This window comes from Carassius carassius, chromosome 46, assembly GCF_963082965.1.
Source record: "Carassius carassius chromosome 46, fCarCar2.1, whole genome shotgun sequence".
In the NCBI taxonomy this organism is placed as follows: Eukaryota; Metazoa; Chordata; class Actinopteri; order Cypriniformes; family Cyprinidae; genus Carassius; species Carassius carassius.
This window is the reverse complement of record NC_081800.1, coordinates 15,578,196-15,602,831: the sequence shown is the minus strand read 5'-3', so window position 1 is coordinate 15,602,831 and position 24,636 is coordinate 15,578,196. Positions and strand designations below refer to the sequence as shown.

General features: G+C 38.2%; 1 protein-coding gene across 2 annotated transcripts in view; it reads left to right on the top strand.

Annotated features, from left to right (window-relative positions):
* Nucleotides 1-23,781, top strand: part of LOC132129718 (msx2-interacting protein-like) — a 36,345-nt gene extending 12,564 nt beyond the window's left edge. The window contains exons 4-15 of one of the 2 annotated variants that reach the window (XM_059541410.1): nt 11,149-11,306; nt 11,470-11,670; nt 11,775-11,926; nt 12,030-12,155; nt 12,372-12,485; nt 12,601-12,714; nt 12,797-12,897; nt 12,992-20,666; nt 20,780-21,127; nt 21,246-21,440; nt 21,569-21,727; nt 21,938-23,781. In XM_059541410.1, the coding sequence (XP_059397393.1) occupies nt 11,149-11,306; nt 11,470-11,670; nt 11,775-11,926; nt 12,030-12,155; nt 12,372-12,485; nt 12,601-12,714; nt 12,797-12,897; nt 12,992-20,666; nt 20,780-21,127; nt 21,246-21,440; nt 21,569-21,727; nt 21,938-22,069 (9,475 nt within the window). In that variant the 3' untranslated portion in view covers nt 22,070-23,781. Of the gene's footprint in view, nt 1-11,145; nt 11,307-11,469; nt 11,671-11,774; nt 11,927-12,029; nt 12,156-12,371; nt 12,486-12,600; nt 12,715-12,796; nt 12,898-12,991; nt 20,667-20,779; nt 21,128-21,245; nt 21,441-21,568; nt 21,728-21,937 lie in introns of both variants that reach the window. The other variant, XM_059541409.1, reaches the window with a different exon arrangement.
* The last annotated feature ends 855 nt before the right edge of the window (nt 23,782-24,636 follow it).

Here is a 24,636-nt window from a genome sequence, read left to right as displayed (position 1 = left end):
ACTTTGTTGTTTCTGACGAGAGAATTCGCCAGAAAGAGGTATTCAGTCAGTGAGCGAGTGAAGGAAGCACCGTCATTTTAGCGATGACTCATCGGAACACCTCTGATTGGCCAATGCTTTAATAAGCTCAAAAGAATCATGTGTGATTGGTTATAATGCGCAGCGCTGTAAAAACACATCTGTCTCTGGCTCAGCGCCAGCAAGCAATCACAGATCTGAAGCAGCTGATGATAGGCTATGACTTGCTGAACATACTCGCAACGGTGTGATTGTATTAAAATTAATAAAATCTTAATCGGCTATTTTTTGTCTTTTGGAAGCTGCATTCAACTTGACTCCCCTCTGTTATAAGCCACACACGTAACGTTACAACAAAGTAATGTCACAGTGGTATCGTGTGCTGTAATCGAATGTAGCCCAAGTTATTACCTGTTAAACAGTAGACAGCACACGCGGTGTTCATCTAATAAGGATCTCCATCGCTAGCAAATAATAGCCTTTGCAGATTTGCTTTCTATTCAGTGCAGTTCCATAGCCACGTTTTCAACGCTGCTGATATTCTTAAACGTTACAACTCTGAGTGAAGTGAACCGCTTCAGATGCTCAGCGCGTGCGGCAGGGAACTGAACGACTCATTCAAACTGATTCATGAACCAATTCACTCGTTTGCCAATTGGTTTGATCAAGTCTTTGAACAGAATTGACTCAAAAGAAATGAATCATTCGCGAATGGGCATCGCTCATTGCCCAGAGAATAGTAGACGGCGCGTTTGGAATAAACTGAAGCATTTATAACATTTATTGCATTAAGATAAAGTAACGAGAGCAGCGTCGCCCACAGTAACGAAGTAAAAGTACAGATTTTCCCCAAAAAATTTACTCAAGTAAGAGTATAAAGTACCCATCTTTAAATATACTCCGAAAAGTATTAGTTACCCCAAAAACTTACTCAAGTAAATGTAACGAAGTAAATGTAACTCGTTACTACCCACCTCTGGAAATAACTGACTTAAAACCATTTTTTGTTGGTGGAAATACTAGTGGCATAAGACTTTTGCACAGTACTTTATATTATAGGGGTGTAATGGTACGTGTATTCGTACCCGACCGTTTCGGTACAGGGCTTTCGGTACGGTGCACGTGTGTACCGAATGCAATATTTTGTGCGCGGAACATAGGTACATTTTCGTATTTCCAAACGAATATATTAAGTGGCGGAAGTCTCCAAATCCCGCCCTGCAGCTGATTCTAAGGCCGGCGACACACTGGCTGCGTGGTGTGAGCGTGGCGTTTCTGCTGCGTGTCAGTTGCGTGACGGCTGCCTCGCGTTTTCTGTGTCTTTACACACCAGAATTGTGCCTGACGCGGCGCTGGCGCGCTGCTGCTACTGTAGGTGACATAGAGGGAGACCGCCGACAGACCAGGATCTTGTCTTCACTACAACAATATCTATACTTCATGTTGAGCATAAATATAAAGCCTACTGATAAAGGACACCGTCAACAGTATTGACGGGAGTGTGAACATCACTACAACTAGGAAAAAACGATTGTAATTCAAACGCAGCTCCCGTCTGCATTTAAACAGACCTTTTCTCTTAATTCCGATCGGTCCAACGCAATAACGAAATCTGAGCAGGTCTAAAAACTGAAACTGTTGATGCTGCAACTTTACACTTTGGAAAAGTTTTATATATTTTTTAAATATGAGCAGGCCTACAAGCTGGGATTGGTAATGCTGCACTGTAATCATAGTTATTTATTTATATTTTTCATTATATTTTATTATGATATTGGTTTGAGACTGAGAGTATTTTATTTAGTGGAGAACTTTGCAGCAGTATTTTATTTCTTATTCTTTTTAAATTTTATATATATTTTATTAAAAAGTAAACAAATTGTTAAAAAAGTTTATAGTAATGAACAACCTGCAGTTTAATGTTTCCATTTCTTTCCCTTACTGTACCGAAAATGAACCGAACCGTGACTTTAAAACCGAGGTACATACCGAAACTTGATTTTTGCGTACTGTTACACCCACGTTACACCACATAGATATAAATATAGTACTATATACTAATGTACTATATATATATATATATATATATATATATGTATGTATATATATGTATGTGTGTGTGTGTGTGTGTATATAAATGTGTGTATATATATATATATAAATGTGAAAAATGAAAAGTCTGTCATCATTTGCTCACCATCATTGGGGGACCAGCAACTGTTTGGTTACCCGCATTCTTCCAAATATCTTTTTTGTTTTACACAAATAATTGAAACAAGCTGGATATTTATTTACATAGTAACTCTATAAAATTATAAACACTTTTGCTGGAAAGTGAAAGCATATTGTGCAAAACATTGGTTTATATTTTCCAATACTTCATAACTGAGCTTTCAAGACTACCACATCACTTTTGCAATTTCAACAAAACCACATCTGTTAGCCAGCTAGATAGTATTATCTTTCTCTAAAATCTGCAGATTTTTCTAAAGCGTTGTAGATTACATCACAGAAAATCAGACATATAAGTTTGCAAGGCATAAAAATGGATGCAAAAGATCTACAAATGTAACATTTTTAGTGGCAAAGCACCTAAAAAGCACCACTGACTGGAAAAGACATGGTGACTGTTCCGTCAACTAGCTCAAAACTTGTACTAGCTCCAAAATATTGCACTTTTGTTTCTTTTTGAAGACTAAATTATTATGTGCTTATGTGCAATTTTCAATGTTAATATAATTTATCCTAAATGAATCTGAATAGGCAAGTAAAAATGTATAGATTGGGGCTCTGTGACACTATAAGACATTGCTTTATTTGTTTGAGCATTTCGATCAGACTGACACAGCAACTTTGGCACACCCAGCAGCGTCAGTTTGAGTCTGGACTATCTGTTTGGCTAATGTAGATTTGTGCAACCTTTTTGAAAAGTGGCACAGAAATAACATGGCTTCAAACATGTCTTAGCATTGCTTCAATTCAAAACTTGTTGTTGATTTTTGGACTTGATCCACATGTTGATGTAATGGCATGTGATAACTTTGTTTTTGGTGGTCTTGGTGATCACCTAGGTTTTTCAGTAACAATGGATACTGATTACAAATGAAGTAGTTAGTCAGCAACAGTAAACATGCTTCTGCTGCCATTCATCATTACTTGTCACCCAGTCAACTTTTACTGTTTTTACAGATGTTTGTCGGAATCAGAGTTGATCAAATTCCAATGATACCCAACCCTAGTTATCAGTAAACAGCTGGGTGAAACATAAATTCATAGACTTCTTGGCTTGCACCTCTGTTTTGTTGACTGCATAACCAGGAAATATATCAGTTAAAATGGTGTAAAACAAACATGTAGATGAGGTGCTTTCTTAGTAAATCATTACCAGTTACAGGAAGTAATTTCTAAACCAGTTTTAACAACAATGACATCATATGTAAATGGTCCAAAAAAAAGTATTTTTATAATTTTCACTATTTTGAACTGAACTAATTATTAATGACAGTGGCAATGTTACACAGTCATAAAACTCTAAAGGCTTTTTTTACACCAAGACAACTGTTTGGTGAGGTAAATAATTTAATTTGAATTAATTCCAAACCAGCACAAACATTCACATTCAGAACCAGTTCACTTGTATGTGTATTCTTGTATTTGATGTTGTTTGATAAATACCAAATTTGCAAAAATTGAAAATCATGTGCCCCTGTCCTGTGTAATGCTGAATTCTTGCTGTTTCATCATTCAGCATGTTTGCTGTTTCTTTTGCACTTGTCTGAACAGACAAATCACATGCAAAGTATAGTGCTGGGCGATTTTACAAAAAAATTAAAACATAGATTTTTCCAGATTATTGACCGAATCTGTGTTTGTTTTTTTGTTTTTTTAGATTTTTAACTAGTCAACTTGAAAATGTAACTACAACATGATTCAAGCTACTTTTTCTTTAATAACCCTCTAGTTAAAGACAATTCTATTCCAAGTGCAGCACAAGTTGTCAACATGATGTAAATGTTAAACAAATCACTTGCTAAATATCTGTGCAGAAAAGATGCAAAAATTAGGAAGGAAAATTCTTTTAGAAAATCTCACAAGTCAAGGTAATTCAAATTCAAAATGGCTGAAGGTAACACCAGTAGACTTTAATAAAGGTCATACAGTGAAAATGACATGATTATAACTGGGTCAAATGCATAAAAGAACAGCATAATTTGAAATCACAAGTTTAAAGTTTAAAGCATTCAATTATAATGGAATGGAACTGTTTTCACCGGCAAATTGTCATTGTCTAATTCGATTGGTTCGAAGCAGTTCTAAGATTCATCTCTCTAAACCCCTCCTTTCTGTGAGCCCTCTCTACTCTGATTGGCCAGATGGCCCAGTATGTTGTGATTAGTCGATACAATACGCCCATTGCAATAGTTCCCTATTTTGAATGCTTGATTGAAAATATAAATATCTATTGTTTATCATTCGTACAGTTTGTGATTCAGTGGAGCCAGCTGGTCAAAATAAACTGGGTAATGAGGCATCTTTCAAGACATAAAATATTGGGCTTGTACTGCTGTAAATTTTAACCACTGATTCTTTGCCGCTTCATCTTTCATAATTGAAAATAAATGAATTTACCTTTACCACAGCGTAGCACACGGCATGATCATATACAAGCTACAGTGTTTGAGGGCAGTTCAAGTTATAGAACATATAACTATGTTTTAGGCATTATGTCTTACCCCATGATGTGTAGCCATCAGGGAAGTGGTATTCGAATTACTGACATATCGTTTTGGCTGTTTAGAGACAATTCTCTTGGGAGACAATAACTTTATTTATTGTTCACATTTGGCTTTATGACTTTGGCAGATTGTTTACATTACACACAGCATGAAAGGCAGTATTCAAAATGGCATAATAGGGGCACAATAAAATGTGAGATGTTGACTGACCTATTTGATGTTGCGTTTTTTCATCCTCTGATGTTGACTGGGCCAGAAACTGGCTACAGGCATTGGGTCAGCCATCAATTACTGATACTTCAGAACCTTTTATGTGCAAGATGCATTTTGAGAGTGACTGACGGATAACCCTGTGGCTTTAGGACATCAACACAGGACTTTAACTTGCAATGGAATTTGCATGCCTTCAATTCTCTGGACACTGGACACGGGTCATGTTGATCATCTTTTTCACCACTGATAAGCTACTCTTAAATTTTCTGTGCTATACGTATAAACGTGAATTGAATTACATTTTTTTGATTTTTCGCTCTTGTCTGTTCTTCTTTAAATGTTACTGCTGCAAGGTCACACTATTTTTCTTAAGTTTCTTTTAAAACTATGTATGGTTACCTCTAGAAAATGCCTCTTAGACACAGTTGTTCCATGTACAGCAGCCACACAACAAACCGTGTAAGGGAGGCAGAGACAAATATAAGCAGACTGATGAAAAGCTAGCTCTCTTTGCTATCCTTTATGGATACCTAAGGATAATTTATCAGAGAGATAATCACCCAGAGGGTGAAAATGTTCTTTTTATGATTATATTTTTGGTGTACCATAGTAATTAATATGTATAAACAAAGTTTTGTTTGTTACAGCAGGCAAAAAACAACAATTTTTGTATTATTTAGATGTGTTTCCATAGGAATTGAGTGCTGTCATATATTTATTTGTTAACGTGCAAGTAATCCTTTTTTTAAATGAATGCTGAGTTGTTTCTTTTATAAATAAAGGACATTGTGCATGAAAAAAGCACATTGTTTTCCTATATGTTAGTTGTATTGTACGTGTCTTGTGGAGAAAATGCTGTAGGGGAATTTTAAGAAACAACGGCTGGTGTATTTTCACACTGCCCACTTGAGTTCCCCCCACCCCCGTGAGATCCAGTTGGAACTGGAAATTTCTAGCCACTGCTGGCTCCCTGCCCACTCCCACAGGCCAGCCCCTATCAGCCACACTTCTGAGAGAAAGCGTGTCAGAAAAGAGGGCAGTGCAAAGATGTAAACAGACAAAAGGAAAGTCATGTATATGGCTGAATCATATTGAGGAAAGAAGTATCCACTGTAATGACAAAGTGTCAGTGTTAGCCAGTGAAGATCTATTCATATGTAGCCATTTAAATTTACAAGCATAATGAAAGAAAGATGCATTCATTTACTGCTTGAAACTTGAAAATAACAAACACCAGTGTATTATATATATGGATTTAGTAAACCGCCTCATACAAATAAATGTCAGTTGTGCTTGTCAGTCCTTTGTGTGTGAGTAGAGGAATTAAATTTTGATATCAACCTTTTTTCTTCTGTAATACTCAGTTGCAGAGGACAAAAAAAGATAACCTAGAGTGTACATATTTTTCACCATCATCGAGAGGCACTGTTTCTTTTTTGCAATACTAAGAGAATTTCTTTGTTGCAGTAGTGCCTCTCTGAGGCGGGAAAACAAACTGCATGAATAAACTCTCTCTCTCTCTCTCTCTCTCTCTCTCTCTCTCTCTCTCTCTCTCTCTCTCTCTCTCTCTCTCTCTCTCTCTCTCTCTCTCTCTCTCTCTCTCTCTCTCTCTCTCTCTCTCTCTCTCTCTCTCTCTCTCTCTCTCTCTCTCTCTCTCTCTCTCTCTCTCTCTCTCTCTCTCTCTCTCTCTCTCTCTATATATATATATATATATATATATGTGTGTGTGTGTATATATGAAGAGTTCAGATGCAAAAGCCTCTAAATGCCATCTGAAATTTTCATCTAAAATTAGGATTTTTATCAGGCTCCTATATTTATGTTCAGTTATTTCACTTCAATAGTCTGGCAACGGACCTGCATATTGCCATTAAAGTATATATTAGTACAAAAAATAAATATATATATATTAGGGGTGTAACGGTACGTGTATTCGTACCAGACCGTTTCGATACAGGGCTTTCAGTACGGTGCACGTGTGAACCGAATGACCGAATACAATATTTTGTTAGCGGAACCATGGGCGGATCTACAGGGGAGCCTTGCCCCCCAAGCTGCCCCCCTAACTTTAATGATCCAAAAACTGTACTTACAAAAACAACCCACCACTATGTCCAATACATTTACCAAAAGTGAACAATTAAATTTTTAATTTTAAATGTATTATTCGCCCTTCCCCCCTGCCCCTCAAATACTTAGTTACGTCCCTGATTCAAACGTGCAGAGCGGTGTTCGCTCAGTCTGGCTCATACACACAGCGAGTCTGCTTCGGTGCGGTGGCCCTGCAACCAGAGACTGAGCTGCCCCGGTCAGATCCTCTGAAGGTGAAGTGAGTTTCCCCAGGTGTAGTTTAAACACACGTTTAACCAGGGCCAGATTAACACTTTGTTGTACCCTGGGCAACAATATTCAAGGGCCCCATCATCACGATCCCAGGATCACCATAATATGGTCATATACAGAATATATTACTGTAATATACAGTAAATATACTCAATACTTCAAATTCTAACTGTCATCAGGTGTATTTTGATTTACAAATATTTAAATGCTCATAGAACTACAAATGCACTACTATGTCCCCTATCAAAGACATTCACTCACATATGATGCTATGAAAACAAAACACATCAGCATCTGTATAATCTGGTAAAATTGACCCACTACATTGAGAGGGAGGGAAATATCCTTCATTTTCACAAAAATGAATAAATAAGCAACTACTTTCAAACCATTGTTTATTAAACAACATTTATTCCCAATAGAAATGTATTGAATTGATATAGCTATAACAGAAGACCACAGACAACACATCAAGAAACATTTTGGTCATTTTAAGCAGAAATCACCCTGACAGGGTGACCCTGTTTCCTCAGAATTCAACAAGGCAATCAAGTTATTAGTCCAACACAAACAATTTGAAATCTGCCAGTTTTCCCTCCACAACAATATACAGCATTTTAATAAAGCTGGCACCTCAAGGAAAAAATAAATAAATAAAATGCAGTATCACTGTTATCTGCTCATAAACATTTTTATCCTAAGCTCATTTTAACTTGTTTTAAAATAGAACAACAACATATCACAGCACAATTAACCAGTTAAACATTGTAGTGCTACATAAACATTTAGAAATCTGTCAATTTCTCTGAAGAAGACAAGACAGAAATAAATGCTACATAATCTGGCAAAACACACAATTTTTGTCCTAAATAATGAGGAAGTGCATGTTTGAATTTGAAATGCCTTCATTTGGCAAACACATCTTACAATGGCTTTTTTCTGGACTTTGACTGTGCAAACTGGTGTACAGTATAACATCTTCAAAATCAAGGCCACTAACAAGTTCATGTCCAATAGCTAAAATAGAAAGTGCAGAGCCGTGTCTGTGACACAATTTCTCTCTAGAAGACAATATAAAAATAAATACTACAAAACCTGCCAAAACACACAATTTTAATCCTAAATAATGAGGAAGTGCATGTTTGCTTTCATTTGGCATCTTGTAGAAAAGTCCTGGCTAGCTGAGTTGTCCTCGTCGTTGACGGAAGCTGACTTAACAGAACTGTCGGCAACATTAACAGGAGTGAAGAAATTACCTATTTTAGGTATATACTTTACATTTTCTGCGTTTCTGATGTCCTTTTCCTTTTTTAATTTCCGCTTCGTGCTCCCATTTAGCTTCTCCATGTCAGATTTTTTTTTCTGTTGTAGCAACGCCTGACGTAACCCGCTCGGCGTAACATTTGACCAACCTCATGCGGACTGACCAATGAGGAGAGGGTCTTAACTTGAGGCCCTCTCTTCATTGGTCATTCCGCATGAGACTGACTCTCAACCGCTCTCAACTCACGTTCAAAGTCATAGGCAGCGCAGCGTCTCTCTGTGCAGCGCAAAAGCCCGTGTTGACAGTTTGTTTAATGTAAAGCGGGAGATTACCAGATACAGTATTTTGCTCGTGCCCTTGCTGCCCTGGGCCCTTTAGAGGTCTTGGGCCCCTGGGCAATTGCCCAGTTGCCCGTATGGTTAATCCGGCCCTGCGTTTAACTTAAAGTTACATTTGTAATGAATGTATTGTATGCTAAAGACGATTCAGCATCAGCAAAAACAGCGAGTCTATTACGTTAGGCAAAATCAGCGGTCAAATCGCTCCCTCGTGATTTGTAAGAGCACTCTTCTCTTTGATTAGCCTGATTTTGATTTTAGTAAAGACAAGAACAGCTTAATAAAAAATATAAAATATTGAGGGGCAGCGCTAGGGCTGGGCTAATGGGGCTTAAGCCCCGAAAGTTTTTAGTAAAGCCCTGAATATTTTGCTAACTTGTCTTTCTCACAGAGCAAAACAATTCATCAGAAAAACAAATGTGAATAAGATTACAGCGGCCGCGATTAACTAATCATGAACAGTGCATATTACATTTTTATTTATATTTTTCCCTTTGCATTAAAGGTACTTTTGACGTGCTTTTGCAACGTTGAGCATTGTAGCCAATCACAGACATGTCTGTTGATCACATCGGCCAATCAGAGGCGTTTAAATGAGTCGCTGTGCTGAAGATGTGTTTTGCGCGAGCTCACGGAGTTCACGTTGGCAAACCTGTCATTATTATTGGCAATAAACTTAAGATGCAGATAAGAGATTCACTTGATATTATTATTGATGCTGCTCTGATGCACTACATTACGCAACGCTCTGTTTGTTGTTATGAAGACTAAAAGTTCAGCGGTCTAGCTCATCAATGTCAAAATTATTAAATAAGTTAACACATGCCTGGTAAAATGTAAGTAGATAATTTAATATTTGACTGTTTTACAATAGAAAAGTTCAACTTTTTTATCTATTTATTAAATTTTGCCTTTTTGAATTGAAAATATGCTATAATTTCCTTGATTCATTTATGTAAATTAAAAATAAAATATTAGTTGCAAATAGTTACAATTATTTCACTAATACAACAAGCCTTTCTTTTTCTTTATTCCCTTAAATCGCTTTAATAATTAATTAATTACTTTAAATAAAAATACCCAATTTTAGTTTGGGCTGTTACGTTACAACACACAATACAGTGCCAGTTAGGAGATCGATCATTTGATTAGCTAAGCCTAAGCAGTCCTATTAAATCCAATTCCTCTCAGATATCACAGCAATGAAACCAGGTTACAACTGGGGAAATAACAAATACAATAGAACTAAGTAGTCTAAACATAACTGGTGTGTGTGTTGTGAATTAAAAAACGTTGTAGTGTGTAAGGGCATGATTAAACAATAACTACTGTAGTTTAAAAGTGTTTTTGTGTTTTTTTTTTTAAAGCAATTCATATATAGGGATTCCATGTACCCCTGCCACCCTGCCAAGACCTCTTGCCACCCCTTTGCCCCCCCATGCAAAATCTTCTAGATCCAGGATCTTGTCTTCACTACAACAATATCTATACTTCATGTTGAGCCTTAAATATAAAGCCTGCTGAAACTGTTCATGCTGCACTTTACACTTTGGAAAAGTTATATATATATTTTTTAAATATGAGCAGGCCTACAAGCTGGGGTTGGTAATGCTGCACTGTAATCATAGTTATTTATTTATATTTTTCATTATATTTTATTATATGATATTGGTTTGAGACTGAGAGTATTTTATTTAGTGGAGAACTTTGCAGCAGCCTATTTTATTTCTTATTCTTTTTTATTTTATATATATTTTATTAAAAAGTATTTAAAAAAAAGTGTAAACAAATTGTTAAAAAAAGTTTATAGTAATAAACAACCTGCAGTTTAATGTTTTCATTTCTTTCCCTTACTGTACCGAAAATGAACCGAACCGTGACTTTAAAACCGAGGTACGTACCGAACCGTGATTTTTGCGTACGGTTACACCCCCTAATATATATATATATATATATATATATATATATATATATATATATATATATATATATATATATATATGATGTATAAATAATGTACTATAAGTTTAGGTGTTTTTTTTTTTTTTAATTCCCCTTAAAGGATTGACCTTTCTTCTGAGGCTGTATGTTTGCTTATGTTTGTTATTGACTGATAGTCATCCTGTTCTGCAAAGTTCTGATCCACAGTTTTTTAATGACACTATGTATTTGTTAGTGTTCACCTTTTGTTACCGTCTACATTCAAGGCACATTTGTGTTTTTCTTCTCACAGTAGTGATTCCAGCAGTAGCTCCAGTGATCAGTCTCCAGCTAGATCTGTTCAGTCAGCAGCTGTACCTGCCCCTCCTGCTCAGCCCCTACCTTCACTGGACAAAGATGAACCTCGCAAAAGTTTCGGTATCAAAGTGCAGAACCTCCCTGTGCGTTCAACAGGTGAGGCTTTTATGAGTTTAAGTCAAAATGAAGACATGCACTTTTCAAACAGCAAAACAAAAAAAAATATTGCCCAACTAATTTAACCATTATCTTGCAGTACACTTTGGTGACACAGCAAAATATAATAATAATGTATTTATGCTCTCCCTGTCTATTTCAGATACAAGTCTGAAGGATGGTCTTTTCCATGAATTTAAGAAACATGGCAAAGTCACATCAGTTCAAATTCATGGTGCCTCTGAGGAACGATATGGATTAGTGTTCTTTCGCCAGCAAGAGGATCAAGAAAAAGCTCTAAGTGCATCTAAAGGGAAGCTGTTTTTTGGCATGCAAATTGATGTCACTGCTTGGCATGGCCCAGGTGGGTTCCTTGCTTTTAGTACAGAATCTGTTGTTGTTATTAGCTATATTAGATTCTGAAGTAGCATTGGACCCAAAATTGTTCTCTAATCTATTGCTCAATAGAAACAGAGAGTGAGAATGAGTTCCGACCTTTGGATGAAAGAATAGATGAGTTTCACCCAAAAGCTACAAGGACATTATTCATAGGAAATTTGGAGAAAACGACAACCTATCATGACCTGCTTAACATATTTCAGCGTTTTGGAGAGATTGTTGTAAGTAGACATTTGAAAGTGTGATTAAAAATTGTCTAAAACCTTTTTAAAACAGTCACTGTATTAACACTGCCAGTTTATGTACATATTGTGTTTTTACCAGGATATCGATATAAAAAAGGTAAATGGTTCCCCACAATATGCATTTCTCCAGTATTGTGACATAGCAAGTGTCTGCAAAGCAATTAAGAAAATGGATGGTGAATACCTTGGCAACAACAGGTTAAAGGTGAGGATGAGATCAGATTATTATTGGACTTTTTTTTTTTTCTTTCATTCTTTTTTTATGTTATGTCACATGTAGCTAACGTGCAGTTCTCATTTGGTACAATCATAAAAAAGAAAAAAAGTGTTTACAATTAATTGTTTGTACTCATTGTAATTAAAAACTATAGATTACAAAAGAAATATTGGTTGTCTTAATGTGAATTTTTCTTTCCTTCAGCTTGGTTTTGGCAAGAGTATGCCTACAACATGTGTATGGTTGGATGGCTTGTCCTCCAGTATTACTGAACAGTATCTCACAAGGCACTTTTGTCGTTATGGACATGTTGTAAAGGTGATTTAAATTTTTTAAAATTGTTGTTCTGTTTTCTTTTGTTCTGTAGAATAAATGCATTGCATTTTGAAGTTCACTTGTTTTCTTTTATATTAATTTTTTTTCATTTATTTAGGTTGTGTTTGACCGACTAAAAGGAATGGCCCTCATCTTATATAATAATATAGAGTATGCGCAGGCCGCTGTCAAGGAAACAAAAGGTTGGAAAATTGGAGGAAATAAAATAAAGGTCTGTAATCTATTATGAATTGTACCACTGACAAACCCACTGTTTTTTGTTAAAACTGTTAATCAATTAAATTTGTTTGCAGGTTGACTTTGCCAACCAAGAAAGCCAGATGGCTTTTTACCGTTCAATGCAGGCATCTGGACAAGACATAAGAGATTTCTATGAAATCACAAATGAACGAAGGTGAGATGTATGGTAACACCTCTTTTAATTTGTAGAATCCTTTTATATTTATTCACTTAGTTAATTTATTTATTTATTTATTTATTTTTTGCAGAGATGAGCGCCGGCCGCCATATCATGAGTTCACAGCTGAACGGGCATACTATGAGAATGTACGTGCCCCAGGTTCTTACACAGAGGATCCACGTCGAAAATATCCTGCCAGAAGTCGAGAGTTTTATTCAGAATGGGATCCTTATCAGGGAGATTATTATGATCCACGATACTATGATGACCCCCGTGAATACAGGGATTATAGAGACCCATATGAGCAGGATATTCGAAAGTACAGCTACTTACAAAGAGAGCGTGAAAGGGAAAGAGAACGGTTTGAAACCGATCGTGAACGTGACCACAGTCGACGAACAGTTGAACACAATCAAAGCCCTTCCCATCCACGTCGCCCTGTTAGTCCTGCTGCTTCCCCATCCCATTCTGAACGTCCTCCCAGTGACTCTGAACATCATGTTTACAGCCGCTCATCTGAGCGAAGTGGCAGCTGCAGCTCGCTTTCTCCACCACGATTTGAAAAGCCAGATAAAATTCGTTTGGAGAGGCACAATAGGAGTGATAAATCAGAGAAAGACAAATCACTATTTGAAGCAGAGCGTGGAAATGGAGGAGAAAAAGACAGACGTGCTGAACGTAAGGAAAAAGGAGACAAGGACAGGACTGAGAAGCAAAAGTTGAGGAAATTAAAACTTGCATCCCCTACTGTTCCATCATCAGAGCCAGACCTTGAACTTGACAGGGACACTAGCCCAGAGGCTAGCTTAACACTTCGAGGTAAATCCAGCAAATCATTGAACAAAGACAACTCTGGAAAAGGAAAACTTGATCTGCTACCTTGTGTTGTCCAGCTAACAAGAGTAAAGGAGAAGGAAGTGAAGTTAATAGACAGTATCCTCAGTGAGAAACAAAAAACAAAGGTTGGGAGTGACCCTGTTCAGTCTCCAACCAGCCCACCCTCTGCTGATCACAAAAGTATGCATTTCCACATAGAGACTCAGGCTAGAGATTTCTTTAAGCATGGAAAACATCTCAAGGAGAAAGGCTTGGCTAGTCAAGTTGAGGTTTTGGATAAAGAGGGTAACGTGAAAAACAAAAAATACTTCAAAACTGATCTTGCATTTGACACTAGTTCTTCTGTGGATGCTGACCGCTTAGCTGCACGAAAGAGGCGCTTTAAAGAAACTTGTGGAAAGGCTGACCATTTAAAAAAGATAACTCAGGAGGAGGATGAAGTGAAGTTAAGGAGAATTATTGATGAACCATTGCTGAAAGACTTTGATTATAATGTAAAGATGCAACGAAAAGAAGTGTATAAGAGAGAAAAAATTAAGCCAGAGGGGATGGTAACTGTTAGTACTACAAAAGAAGAGCTGGAAACTGTATTATCAGTAGGCCCCAGTCTAGACCTTCAGGCTCGACTTGGGGAACCAACTGAGGAGGCAACGGATCCTTTAGATAGCCTTGATCAAAAGACACAAGGTACAATTGAAGCTCATAGTCAACCAAGTTTCAGTCTTGCAGTCTCTGATGATGGAAGTGTAGATATGGAATTTTCAAAAGACCAAGAACAACAGCACATAACAAGCTACCACATACACTCCTCAAGGATAGAAAGAGATTCTGAAAGTAAAGAAAGGTTGCTCTCAGACATTGATCACTCGCAGAGTTGCAGAAAACAAATGGAGCAGAACCGTCGCCTACAGCAACAATTGCTAGAGTATGATAAATCTGGTAAAACTGAAAGCACACCCAGCACCGATGCAGAGGACTTTGAGCATCGAAGTCTTGTGCATGAGGTAGGAAAACCACCTCAAGATGTAACTGGCAATTCACCGCCCAGCAAGCAAAAGAAGTCAGGACCATTTGAATTTGATTTTGGCAATAAAAGAGAGCGAGATTATCAGAGGTTCAAACGCATAAATGATGAACCTGAAAGGAGACTTGATTCACTTCCAGGGACACCCTTTGCTGAGGATGCATCACAATTGTTGGAAAAAGAGCCAGATTCTCAAGTGGAAATGAGTAAAAATTGCTTGCAATTTGATGTATCAAAATACAATATTGGCAACGCAGTGTGCCAAGGGCTTTCATTGCATGCTGAAATTTTGAAAGTGAAAACATCAGTGACAGAAGAGGAGTTCTGTTGGGAGAGCAATATTAGGCAGGGCACATTCAGAGGAGAAATGAGCTTCCCCACCAGCATTGTTAAACGGGAAAGTATCCGAAAACGTCCAGAACGTGAATTGGAACCTGGAGAGGTTCAGTCAGACTCTGATGAAGATAGTGAAAGTAGACACCTTTCACTAAAGCCAGACTCTTTCAATAGAGAGCACGAAGAGAGGCTTTCAGATGTGACGTCTTCTGAGTCACTTGAAAAGAACAAGTTCTATGAATTTGCATTGGATAAGACCATAACACCAGACACCAAAGCTTTGCTTGAGCGTGCTAAGTCCCTGTCTTCATCTAGGGAAGAAAATTGGTCTTTCCTTGGTCATGACTCAAAATTCAAAAGCTTTCGGAATAGCACAGACAAAGAGAAGTCTGAACCCACTCCAAGGCCTATTCCTTCATGGTACATGAAGAAAAAGAAAATCCGTTCTTATTCTGAGGGAAAGCTTGATGATAAAAAGGAAGATGCCAAGCACATTGAACAAGAACGAAAAGAGCTCTTTGCTTCACGCTTCCTTCATAGCTCTATCTTTGAACAGGACTCAAGGCGACTTCAGCACCTTGAGCAGAATAATAATGACCCTGAAGTTAAAATCGGTAGAGATCATATTACAAGCAATTCCCAAGAGGAACAAGCTGGAGCAGGAGGATCAGACCTCTCTCAAGAACCAAGAGTACTTTTTCATAGCCGCTTCTTAGAACTTCAGCAAAAAGATAAGAATCAAATGTTGCCAGTTTCAGAAATAATTTGTGTAACTGAGGAGGAGGAGGATGAGGAGGAACAGACATTGGATGAAGAATTTGATCCATCCCCCAATATATCAGAAATTTCCCAAGAGTTAACAGTTAATCATATTCCAGCTACAACATCACCAACATTGCTGTCTAAAGTTTCAGAGATTTCTGTGCAACACGATAAGCCAGATTTGTCCTCTACATTTACAAACAAAGATGGTCCAGAAATAGTGAATGAGCAGTCAGAAGATGCTCCAGAGGATTCTCCATCATCAGTTAGCCTAAAGGAGCAGAACATAGCTGTCCCAGTAAGTTCTACGTCCACTGGACTAAAGGAAGATTTAACTGTCAAAGAACCTAATGAAAAGCTTAGTGAGTCCATAAGGACTGTAAACCCAAGTGTTGAACAGGATATTGATGTCAAACCTCCTACTCCTGGTGCATCTCTAAGTAATATTGTGCCAGAATGTGATCCTTTTCATGCAACTTCTCCATTGTTTTCAAACCCCAGTCAAACTCAAGAGATCACAGAGCTTCCAGAAACAAAAACAGAACCTGTTAATGCTTCTCTTCACAAGGTTGCATCCCCACTGGATGTGGAGCCAGAAACAGAACCTGAGCTTGAACCGAAACAGCAACCACGTAAACAAACCAGGAATAAAAAGGTAAAACCTGTCTCACCAACACCAATCCCTCAGGTTGCTAATGAGAAACCAGCTACACGAAAGAGCGAACGAATTGATAGAGAAAAGCTGAAAAGATCCTCATCCCCCAGAGGAGACTCTACAAAACTCATTGCTGACTCCAAAAACTCAGCAAAATCTCCTGTTCATGCAACCGATTCAGAGCAGGGCCTGGAATCAAACACAAACCATGGCAAAACACGACAGCGACGGAATGTGCGTTCTGTCTATGCAACACCCCATGAGGATGAGACTCCTCAACAACCAGGAAAAGAGATTACAGAACCTTCTCGTTCCACACGTAAACGCTGTAGTGATAAGGAGGCTGCAACACAGCAGATGGCAACCACACTTGGTAGGAGAGGTCGTCCACCAAAAACTCGCAAAAGAGATGATGATATGTCTCCAGTTAAGGGAGATCAGACCAAAAATTCTGAGAGTGAAGACGCTGAAATTAAGGAGTCAACAACTAGTGGAGAAATATCTAAAACAGCTGATACATGGCGCTCTCCGCGATCCCAAAAGGGGCAGTCTTCACCAATAAGAGCAGGACAAAGTAGAAAAACATTGAAATTGGACAAAGTTTCAGGTATCCCAGAACCAGTTCAGTCTGATTCAGCAGCGGTTGATGCATCACCTGCCCTAGATCACCAAAATGAGTCCAAAGATGAAACTTTAATGCAAGTTGGACAATTGTCACATGATACCAAGCAACATAACATATCTAAAATAGAGAAGGAAATTGCACCTCCTGCTGAGGAAAAATCAACAGATATAGAAATCATGTCTGTAGAAAAAACACAGGCATTAGATCAGAAGAAGGTCAAGGCATCAAGGTCAACACGGAACACCAAAATAATACCTGATGATAATTCTGTCAATGTTGTTAATCTGACTATGGATACAGTTAAGGATGCCCTTCATTCAGGTGATAATAAAGCTGTAAGTGTGGAAGGGTCTTTGAAAACCAAAACCGCACAGTTAGTAAAAGAAGACTTAAACGTCCCAATTTACCACAAAGAGGAAAATATTCATGGTCTTGAGGAAAAAGAGTCTATTTCAGAAATCGAGCCTCCTACTGATCCTGTGGCTGCCTTCCTTGCCCATCAAATGGAACTGGAAAGGGCAGTGGAGAATATTTCAAGACTTACAGATGAACAGCATCCAGCACCTTACAAAGAACCTCGTGCTGAACCAGCTACCCTAACTCCAGCTGTTATAGTACAACCTACAGATGAGACCGAGGTAGAAAAGCCAGCCAATCCAGCAAGTGAAACTGAACTGGCTGCTGCAATTGATTCCATTACTGCTGAGGATATTTCAGGTGATGCAGATGGATTCTCTGCTCCAACAACATTCACAGCCCTCCTTCCCACACCAGAGGCACTTGTTTTGCCAGTATCAAGTGAGGGGATTGAACCTGAGACAGACTTAACTGTAAAGACTATTGTAGAATCTGAACAAGATGGTGTTATGATTCCAGACTCTAAACCTTCTCAAACAAGTAACACAGAAGTAACACTAACAGAATCTCCATTATCAGAGGCAGCCAAAAAAGGAGGAAGAGCACGGCCAAAAACACCAAAGAAATCCAGAGGTCGGAAGGCTTCTTTAAACAGAAAATTAGAGATCAACGATGATGCAGTTCTGGAACCTGAATCCACTTTAGTTAAACTTCCAGAATCTATCCCAGAAGAAATTCAAACTGCCAACCCTAAGGCAGCGACATCGGCAGCTGCAGCAGCTGTAGTTACTGTTGCTGCTGCATGTAAACATGAAGCTACAGTGACTTTAGACACACCAAAAGAGGCAGAACAGCCTGCTGTTGACCAGCCTGAACCTCAAGAATCTGCCTTCCACTCTGGGAATAACAGTCCTTCTTATTTAAGGACTCAACAGCCATCTCCTGAACCAGAAGCACCTGCCCACATTTTACCTACAACTTGTCTGAACTCACCTGAATCGTCCAAAACTCCTCTCACACACCCTGAGTGGAACACTAGAACAGAGGAGAAAGGAATTCCACCTAAACCACAAGTTAGTGTGGCATTTTCTACACCAGGTGTTGCGGGACCCCCAGCAAATCCTCCCATGCCCCCGGACACAAAGGCCTCTGATATTGACCCAAGCTCCAGCACATTGCGAAAGATTCTAATGGAACCAAAGTATGTGTCTGCTTCAAATAGCAATGCAGTCCCAAGTATGCAGTTCACAACCACAATAGCAGATGCACGGATATCTGATAATGAAAATCCAGTTGAGGCTGTGCTGCCTTTAAAGACTTCTCTACTTGAAGACAGACCTAGCCCTATTACTCAACTTGTACCCCGTACAGCACCACCACAGCCGCCACCTCTGCTACAATGTGAATCACCGCAGATCCTAAAGGAGAAACTGGCTATAACTTCCACCGCTACTTCAGTCATTAGTCGGATCCCTATGCCTTTTGATTCTGAGGACACTCCTCGTATCTCATTAAGCAACCGTAGCTCTGGAATGTCCTTACCCAAGCAGAAGTATCGTACAAGCTTGAATGATAATAGCAGGTATCATGGACTTAACCCCTCTGATGATGGTGGAAGTGTTGGGCGCCCTGTTGTTGAAAGCACACATTGTAACACGGGGTCAAGTGCTGGTTTGAGGGTCAATACATCCGAAGGTGTGGTAGTTTTGAGTTATTCTGGACAAAAGACAGAGGGACCACAGCGGATCATTGCTAAAATAAGTCAAATCCCACCAGCCAGTGCAGTGGATATAGAGTTTCAGCAGCCTGTAACAAAATCACAGATAAAACAAGAACCAACACCTCACCCCTCTACTCCAAAAGGATCACAGACACCCACAAGTTATGGACATGGCGGGGTAGTATTAGCTGGCCAAACATTCAGTGCTCAGCCTGTTATTTCCTCAATTAATCAGGAAAGTCCTAGCTTTGAAAAATCTGAACCATCCTACCACATTGGTCAACAAGGAGGTTCTGTGAAAACCTTCCAACAGTCCACAAGCCATTCTCAACTTCTGAGGTATAGTCTGTCAATTGCACAGCAGCAGCATATTAAGAAAAATGGAGCAGCTGAAACAGTTTCAATTAAAACTGATATAAAACCATCACAGACCTTCAATATTAAACCAGTTTTAAGCCCACACCATCCATCTTTGGCAGGCAATCACATTTTAACTCCTAGTGCTCAACATGAAAGAGTGGTCTCGCAACCCAAGCAAGATTCACATTCTCCAAGGGCGTCAGGCTATTCCACGTCACCCTTTTCAAAGGTTTGCCCTCCTAGCAGCTCAGTTGTTTTGGGACCAACTCGTCCTATATCTCAGTATGTGTCAAATATACACCATGCTGAGCAGTCAGTTATCATGCCCCCTCATAGTGTCACCCAGTCTGTGCCCATTGGTCATTTGTCCCAAGGAGATGTCAGAGCCAGTACTCCATTATCTGGAATAGGTTATGGAATCCATTCAGAAAACCTATTATCACCTCGATCTGCACCTCCACAGCGCTCCACAACACCTCAGCCTGCAGTAATCAGAGATGTTGTACTGAAATCACATGCAAGTTCATCTGGTGATGGTCAAGTTGTTGGGACAAGCAATGATGACATGCAAAGTCTCCCTCAAGGACTTCGTAGAGCCTCTGCACCACATTTACAACCGGAAAGCATAGTAATGCAGGCTGATTTCAAAGGTCTGCATCACAGGGCATTGCGTCTAGATCAGTATGCCAGAGATGTACGTCTGCTTGTGCACCAGCATTTGACTGACCATCCAGGTGTTGTTGAAAGTCGCCAAACTCGAACACCAGAGACAATGCAGTCATCTTCACACATATCATCTGCTTCTTCTAAAACCTCCCCTGTGGTAAAGAATGCACCACAGACTGTGAGGGATGCATCAAAAGCAATGGATCTTAAGATGCCACTGTCCCCACACTCTGACAATAGGATAATAGGACACCCACCTGGCTCTGTGATGGTATCTCCTCAAGGAGTTCAATTGATTCATCCTGGAAATGCAAACTCCATGTCTGAATACTACAGAGAAATGCGTGGCTTCCATTCTCAGTATCCAGGTCATTCAGTAATTGGAATTAACTTAGCTAATCGTGGAATTGTTGCGTCACAGGTGAGAGTTTGTTTTGTGCTCTACAATCCTAATTTGAGTATTATAGTTAATAATTATATTAGCCATGAACGTTTTTTAATCTTTTTTAATTTAAAATTTACTTTCTTTATCAGGTCTCACAAATTGATCCTTGTCAGAGACACAAGGTTCCCTCTGTCTCCTCTATTGAGTCTCTGGGAAGTTTTGGCGAATCAAAACATGACTGTTCTCACATTCGACACCCAAGCTCCATGGATTTGTGTCAGATATCACGAGTTCAGGGTGAGACTGGCTCCCCCTCTTACACTTCACCAGTAACTATAACACCCAAATTGGAGATGCCTATCACTGTGCAAAAGGGACCTCAAGGACCTATATCTAGCCAAATGCCACCTCCATCCTCAGTCAGTTCTCAGATGCGATCAGACTTTAAACTTGACCACACTGGACTTCGATCTGTTGATATGGTGCAGTTGTTGACGGTTTGTAATCTTTTTTTTTTATTATTATTATTGTTTCTATTTATTTTTTACTTCCATGATAAGTTAAGTGGAAATAATTCTTGAGGTTTTAACAGCGTTTTTGTCTTCCTTTATGCAGAAATACCCAATTATTTGGCAAGGTCACCTGGCACTTAAGAATGATACTGCAGCAGTACAGCTGCATTTTGTGTCTGGTAACAATGTTCTGGCTCACCGTTCACTGCCATCTCCAGAAGGAGGTGCTTTTCTACGAATTGCCCAGAGAATGCGCTTAGAAGCCTCACAACTTGAGGGAGTTGCAAGACGTATGACTGTAAGCATCCTGTCTACTTTTATGGCTATGACTTTTTTCTCAATCCACATTAAGTGTAATTTATACATGTCAATCTCATGAAATCTCTGGACAGTATTAAGAATTTAAAGGAAAAAACTTTTTCCTAGGCTGAAAATGAATACTGCCTTCTGTTGGCATTGCCTTGTGGACTGGACCAAGAGGATGTCCACAACCAGACCCATGCTCTTAAAACTGGTTTCATCACTTACCTGCAAGCAAAACAAGCTGCTGGAATTATCAATGTCCCGAATCCAGGTTCAAATCAGGTAAGTCCTCCCAAGAATGTGACAATTATAATTATGTTCAGGACAGAGTTCATTCGTTTTCCTGAAAGGAAATAGCTTGGCAAGATGCTCATGTCCAACCACTTAAAAAAGATTTGATGCTTCCATAAGTGAAAATAAATAATTTAGCCAGCTGGTGACTTAAAATTGTACATTCCACTAACAAATATTTTTGTTCCGTTTTCCTTGTAGCCAGCCTATGTTGTCCAGATTTTCCCTCCTTGCGAGTTTTCTGAGAGCCACTTGTCTCATCTCGCTCCGGACCTTCTCAATAGCATCTCCAGTATCTCTCCCCATCTTATGATTGTTATAGCTTCTGTATAAGAGGGAGATCCCAGCTTCCAACATGCCAACACCAGCCTTTGGAACTTAACTTTTTTTTGTACTCTGGAAAAAACCCCAAATGTTAGTCAAGTTTACTCCTCCTTGGCCATGTATTCACTCTTTTTTTTTTCTTTCACCAGCCTTTTAATCCATTGACTCATTGCCGCATCTGTTTAACTGTGTATCCTTAAAGTACACAGAGATAGATGGAGCTATCTACAACGATCAATTTTCTGATCTCTTTTTTTTTTCCTCTTCTTCTTTTGGAGATTTGTATCTATGGTTTTTAAAACACTGAAGATGTTTGGGATTATTAAGACTTTAAGGAACCTTTTATTGATTAAGAAATGTTTTTTTCCTGATAAATATTCAGACCAATCATTGCACTATGTTATGAAAATCAACAAATTTGTACAATTTGGTTATTGAAACTGTACTTTTACTTTATTACTTGGACATGCTTCATTCACCAGCCATTTTTGTGGTAGAGACTAAAATGTTATTTAGTCAAAGTAGTTCAGTTGAACTCCTTTGACAAACTTTATATAAAAAATATAATGTAATATAAAGCAGCTACTGTTCAATCATAAGTAAACAAGTTACTTCCATGTTATTTGTAGAAATGGCTCTCAATATAGTCCTTGTTATCTCTGAAAGGGACAAAATGTGGGAGCATTGTGAGTTGTACAGTTTACATTTGATGCCTCAATTGGGGGATTGTATGTATACTTTTTTCGCTTTCCTCTTAATATTGCAAAAGTGAATCAGGCGAAGGCCTGGTTGTAAATATAATGTATATTTAAAGACTTTCAAAGCAGTTGACAAGCATAACAAGATTGACAACCTATTGCCATCAACCGTGAAAGTGAACTGTCAGTTACCACTTGATTATCATTTCAGATTATTGTTTGGTTGACGTTTTTTGAAATCAATCCTGTGCCATAATTTTTAAATGGAGAAAACTAAATGAATCAAGATTCATCAAGTTTTATTTTGATACTTGACTTTGTATTTGTCACTTGATCTTTAAAGCCTGATTTTACATTGCCTTGTTTTATGATTTGTCCCCTACCTCTATTTCTGCCTTTTTCTCTGGTAATTATTTTTAGGTTGGGGGTGTCTGGACTGATGATGATGCCCTTTAGGACCCCTCAAGTGTTAAATTCTGTTTTCCCACTGTTCTTTCTTGGTTTTTTGAACATACCTCAAAATGTCCAACAAGAACAGTACAATGCAAGTGGTGGATATACTTTGTAAAGAGGAAACAAAAGAAATGAAAATCTTTCAGGAGACATGATAGAGACTACCTTTTTGGTCTCCTTTCTTGATTGGTGTCTTCTTGAGCCAAACTGTAAATAATCATTTTCATTTTGTCACTTTTTTTTCATTATTTTGTTTTGTAAAACGAAACAAAAGTATGTAAAGAAAACCGATGCAGAAAGTAAACTATGAGTCTTAGTTTTGCAGTTCCATTGGGTTACTACAAATTCTAATGGTCATTTTGAAGGCACTTACATTTTTTGATACACCAATTAAAAATATTACTATACCACACGAAAGAGTAAAAAAAAAACAGCAGATCTTAAAATTTTGTCTGATTTATCTTTTCGTCATTTTGATTGTATTTTGCTGTTCCTCTATGAGGACATTTAAAGATGTAAAATAAATTTTGTTTAACACCTTTGCAGATCATTAAATGGTCATTCACTCTCTGCCCGTTGGTGTTTTTTATTTATTTATGTTTTGGCGTTGTTCTGATTTTACACATTTCATACTTGCATGTAATCATGCACTGGTGTTGGCTAACTTATTTATTTCAAGAATAGCCTTTTTGTAAAATGACAGCCTTTGAAAGTAGAAAGGAAGGAATTCAACATTCGACGTAGAACGTTGAAGATCAGTGACCTACAGTGGAAGTGGTAGTGTGAGTAACAGCCACTTGATGGCAGTATTGTGATGATAATAATAATAACGTTCTGTATTTTCATCTAATGGTTTATTATGGGTTTTGGCTTATAGTTCACTACAGCCTTTTGTATGGTTATACAATGAACGTGAAAAAGACGAGTTATATCTAGTTTTTTTCCTGAGGCCCATATGATGATACCCTAAACTTTTTTTTTCTTTCTTTTTTGCTCATACAGTAGAAGTCAATGGTAACCTAAATGGTCTGTTACCTTTTTAAAAATATCTTCTTTTGTGTTCTGCATAAGAATGAAATGTTTACAGGTGTGGAATGACATGACGTTATGTAAAATGACAGGACTTTTAATGGAACAATCCCTTTAAGGGCATTACTTTTATAGATACAGTTATTTTAATGTTTTGCTGCTTTCCAAAAAGTTAGCAAAATGTTGGCCAAGTATGCTTGTATGTAAGATGAATATAAACAATTAAGAATACATGTTTGTGCATTTGTAGGCCTATTTAGGTGTGTGTGATAGAGAGTAGGAAAGAGTTTTTTTTTTTTTTTTGTCCTGACCAGCTCTTGGTTTGATTTGCCTGATCCCGTATCAAATTTACAAACCCGCATGATGTTCCAAAGGGAATTCATAGAATTCCCAGGG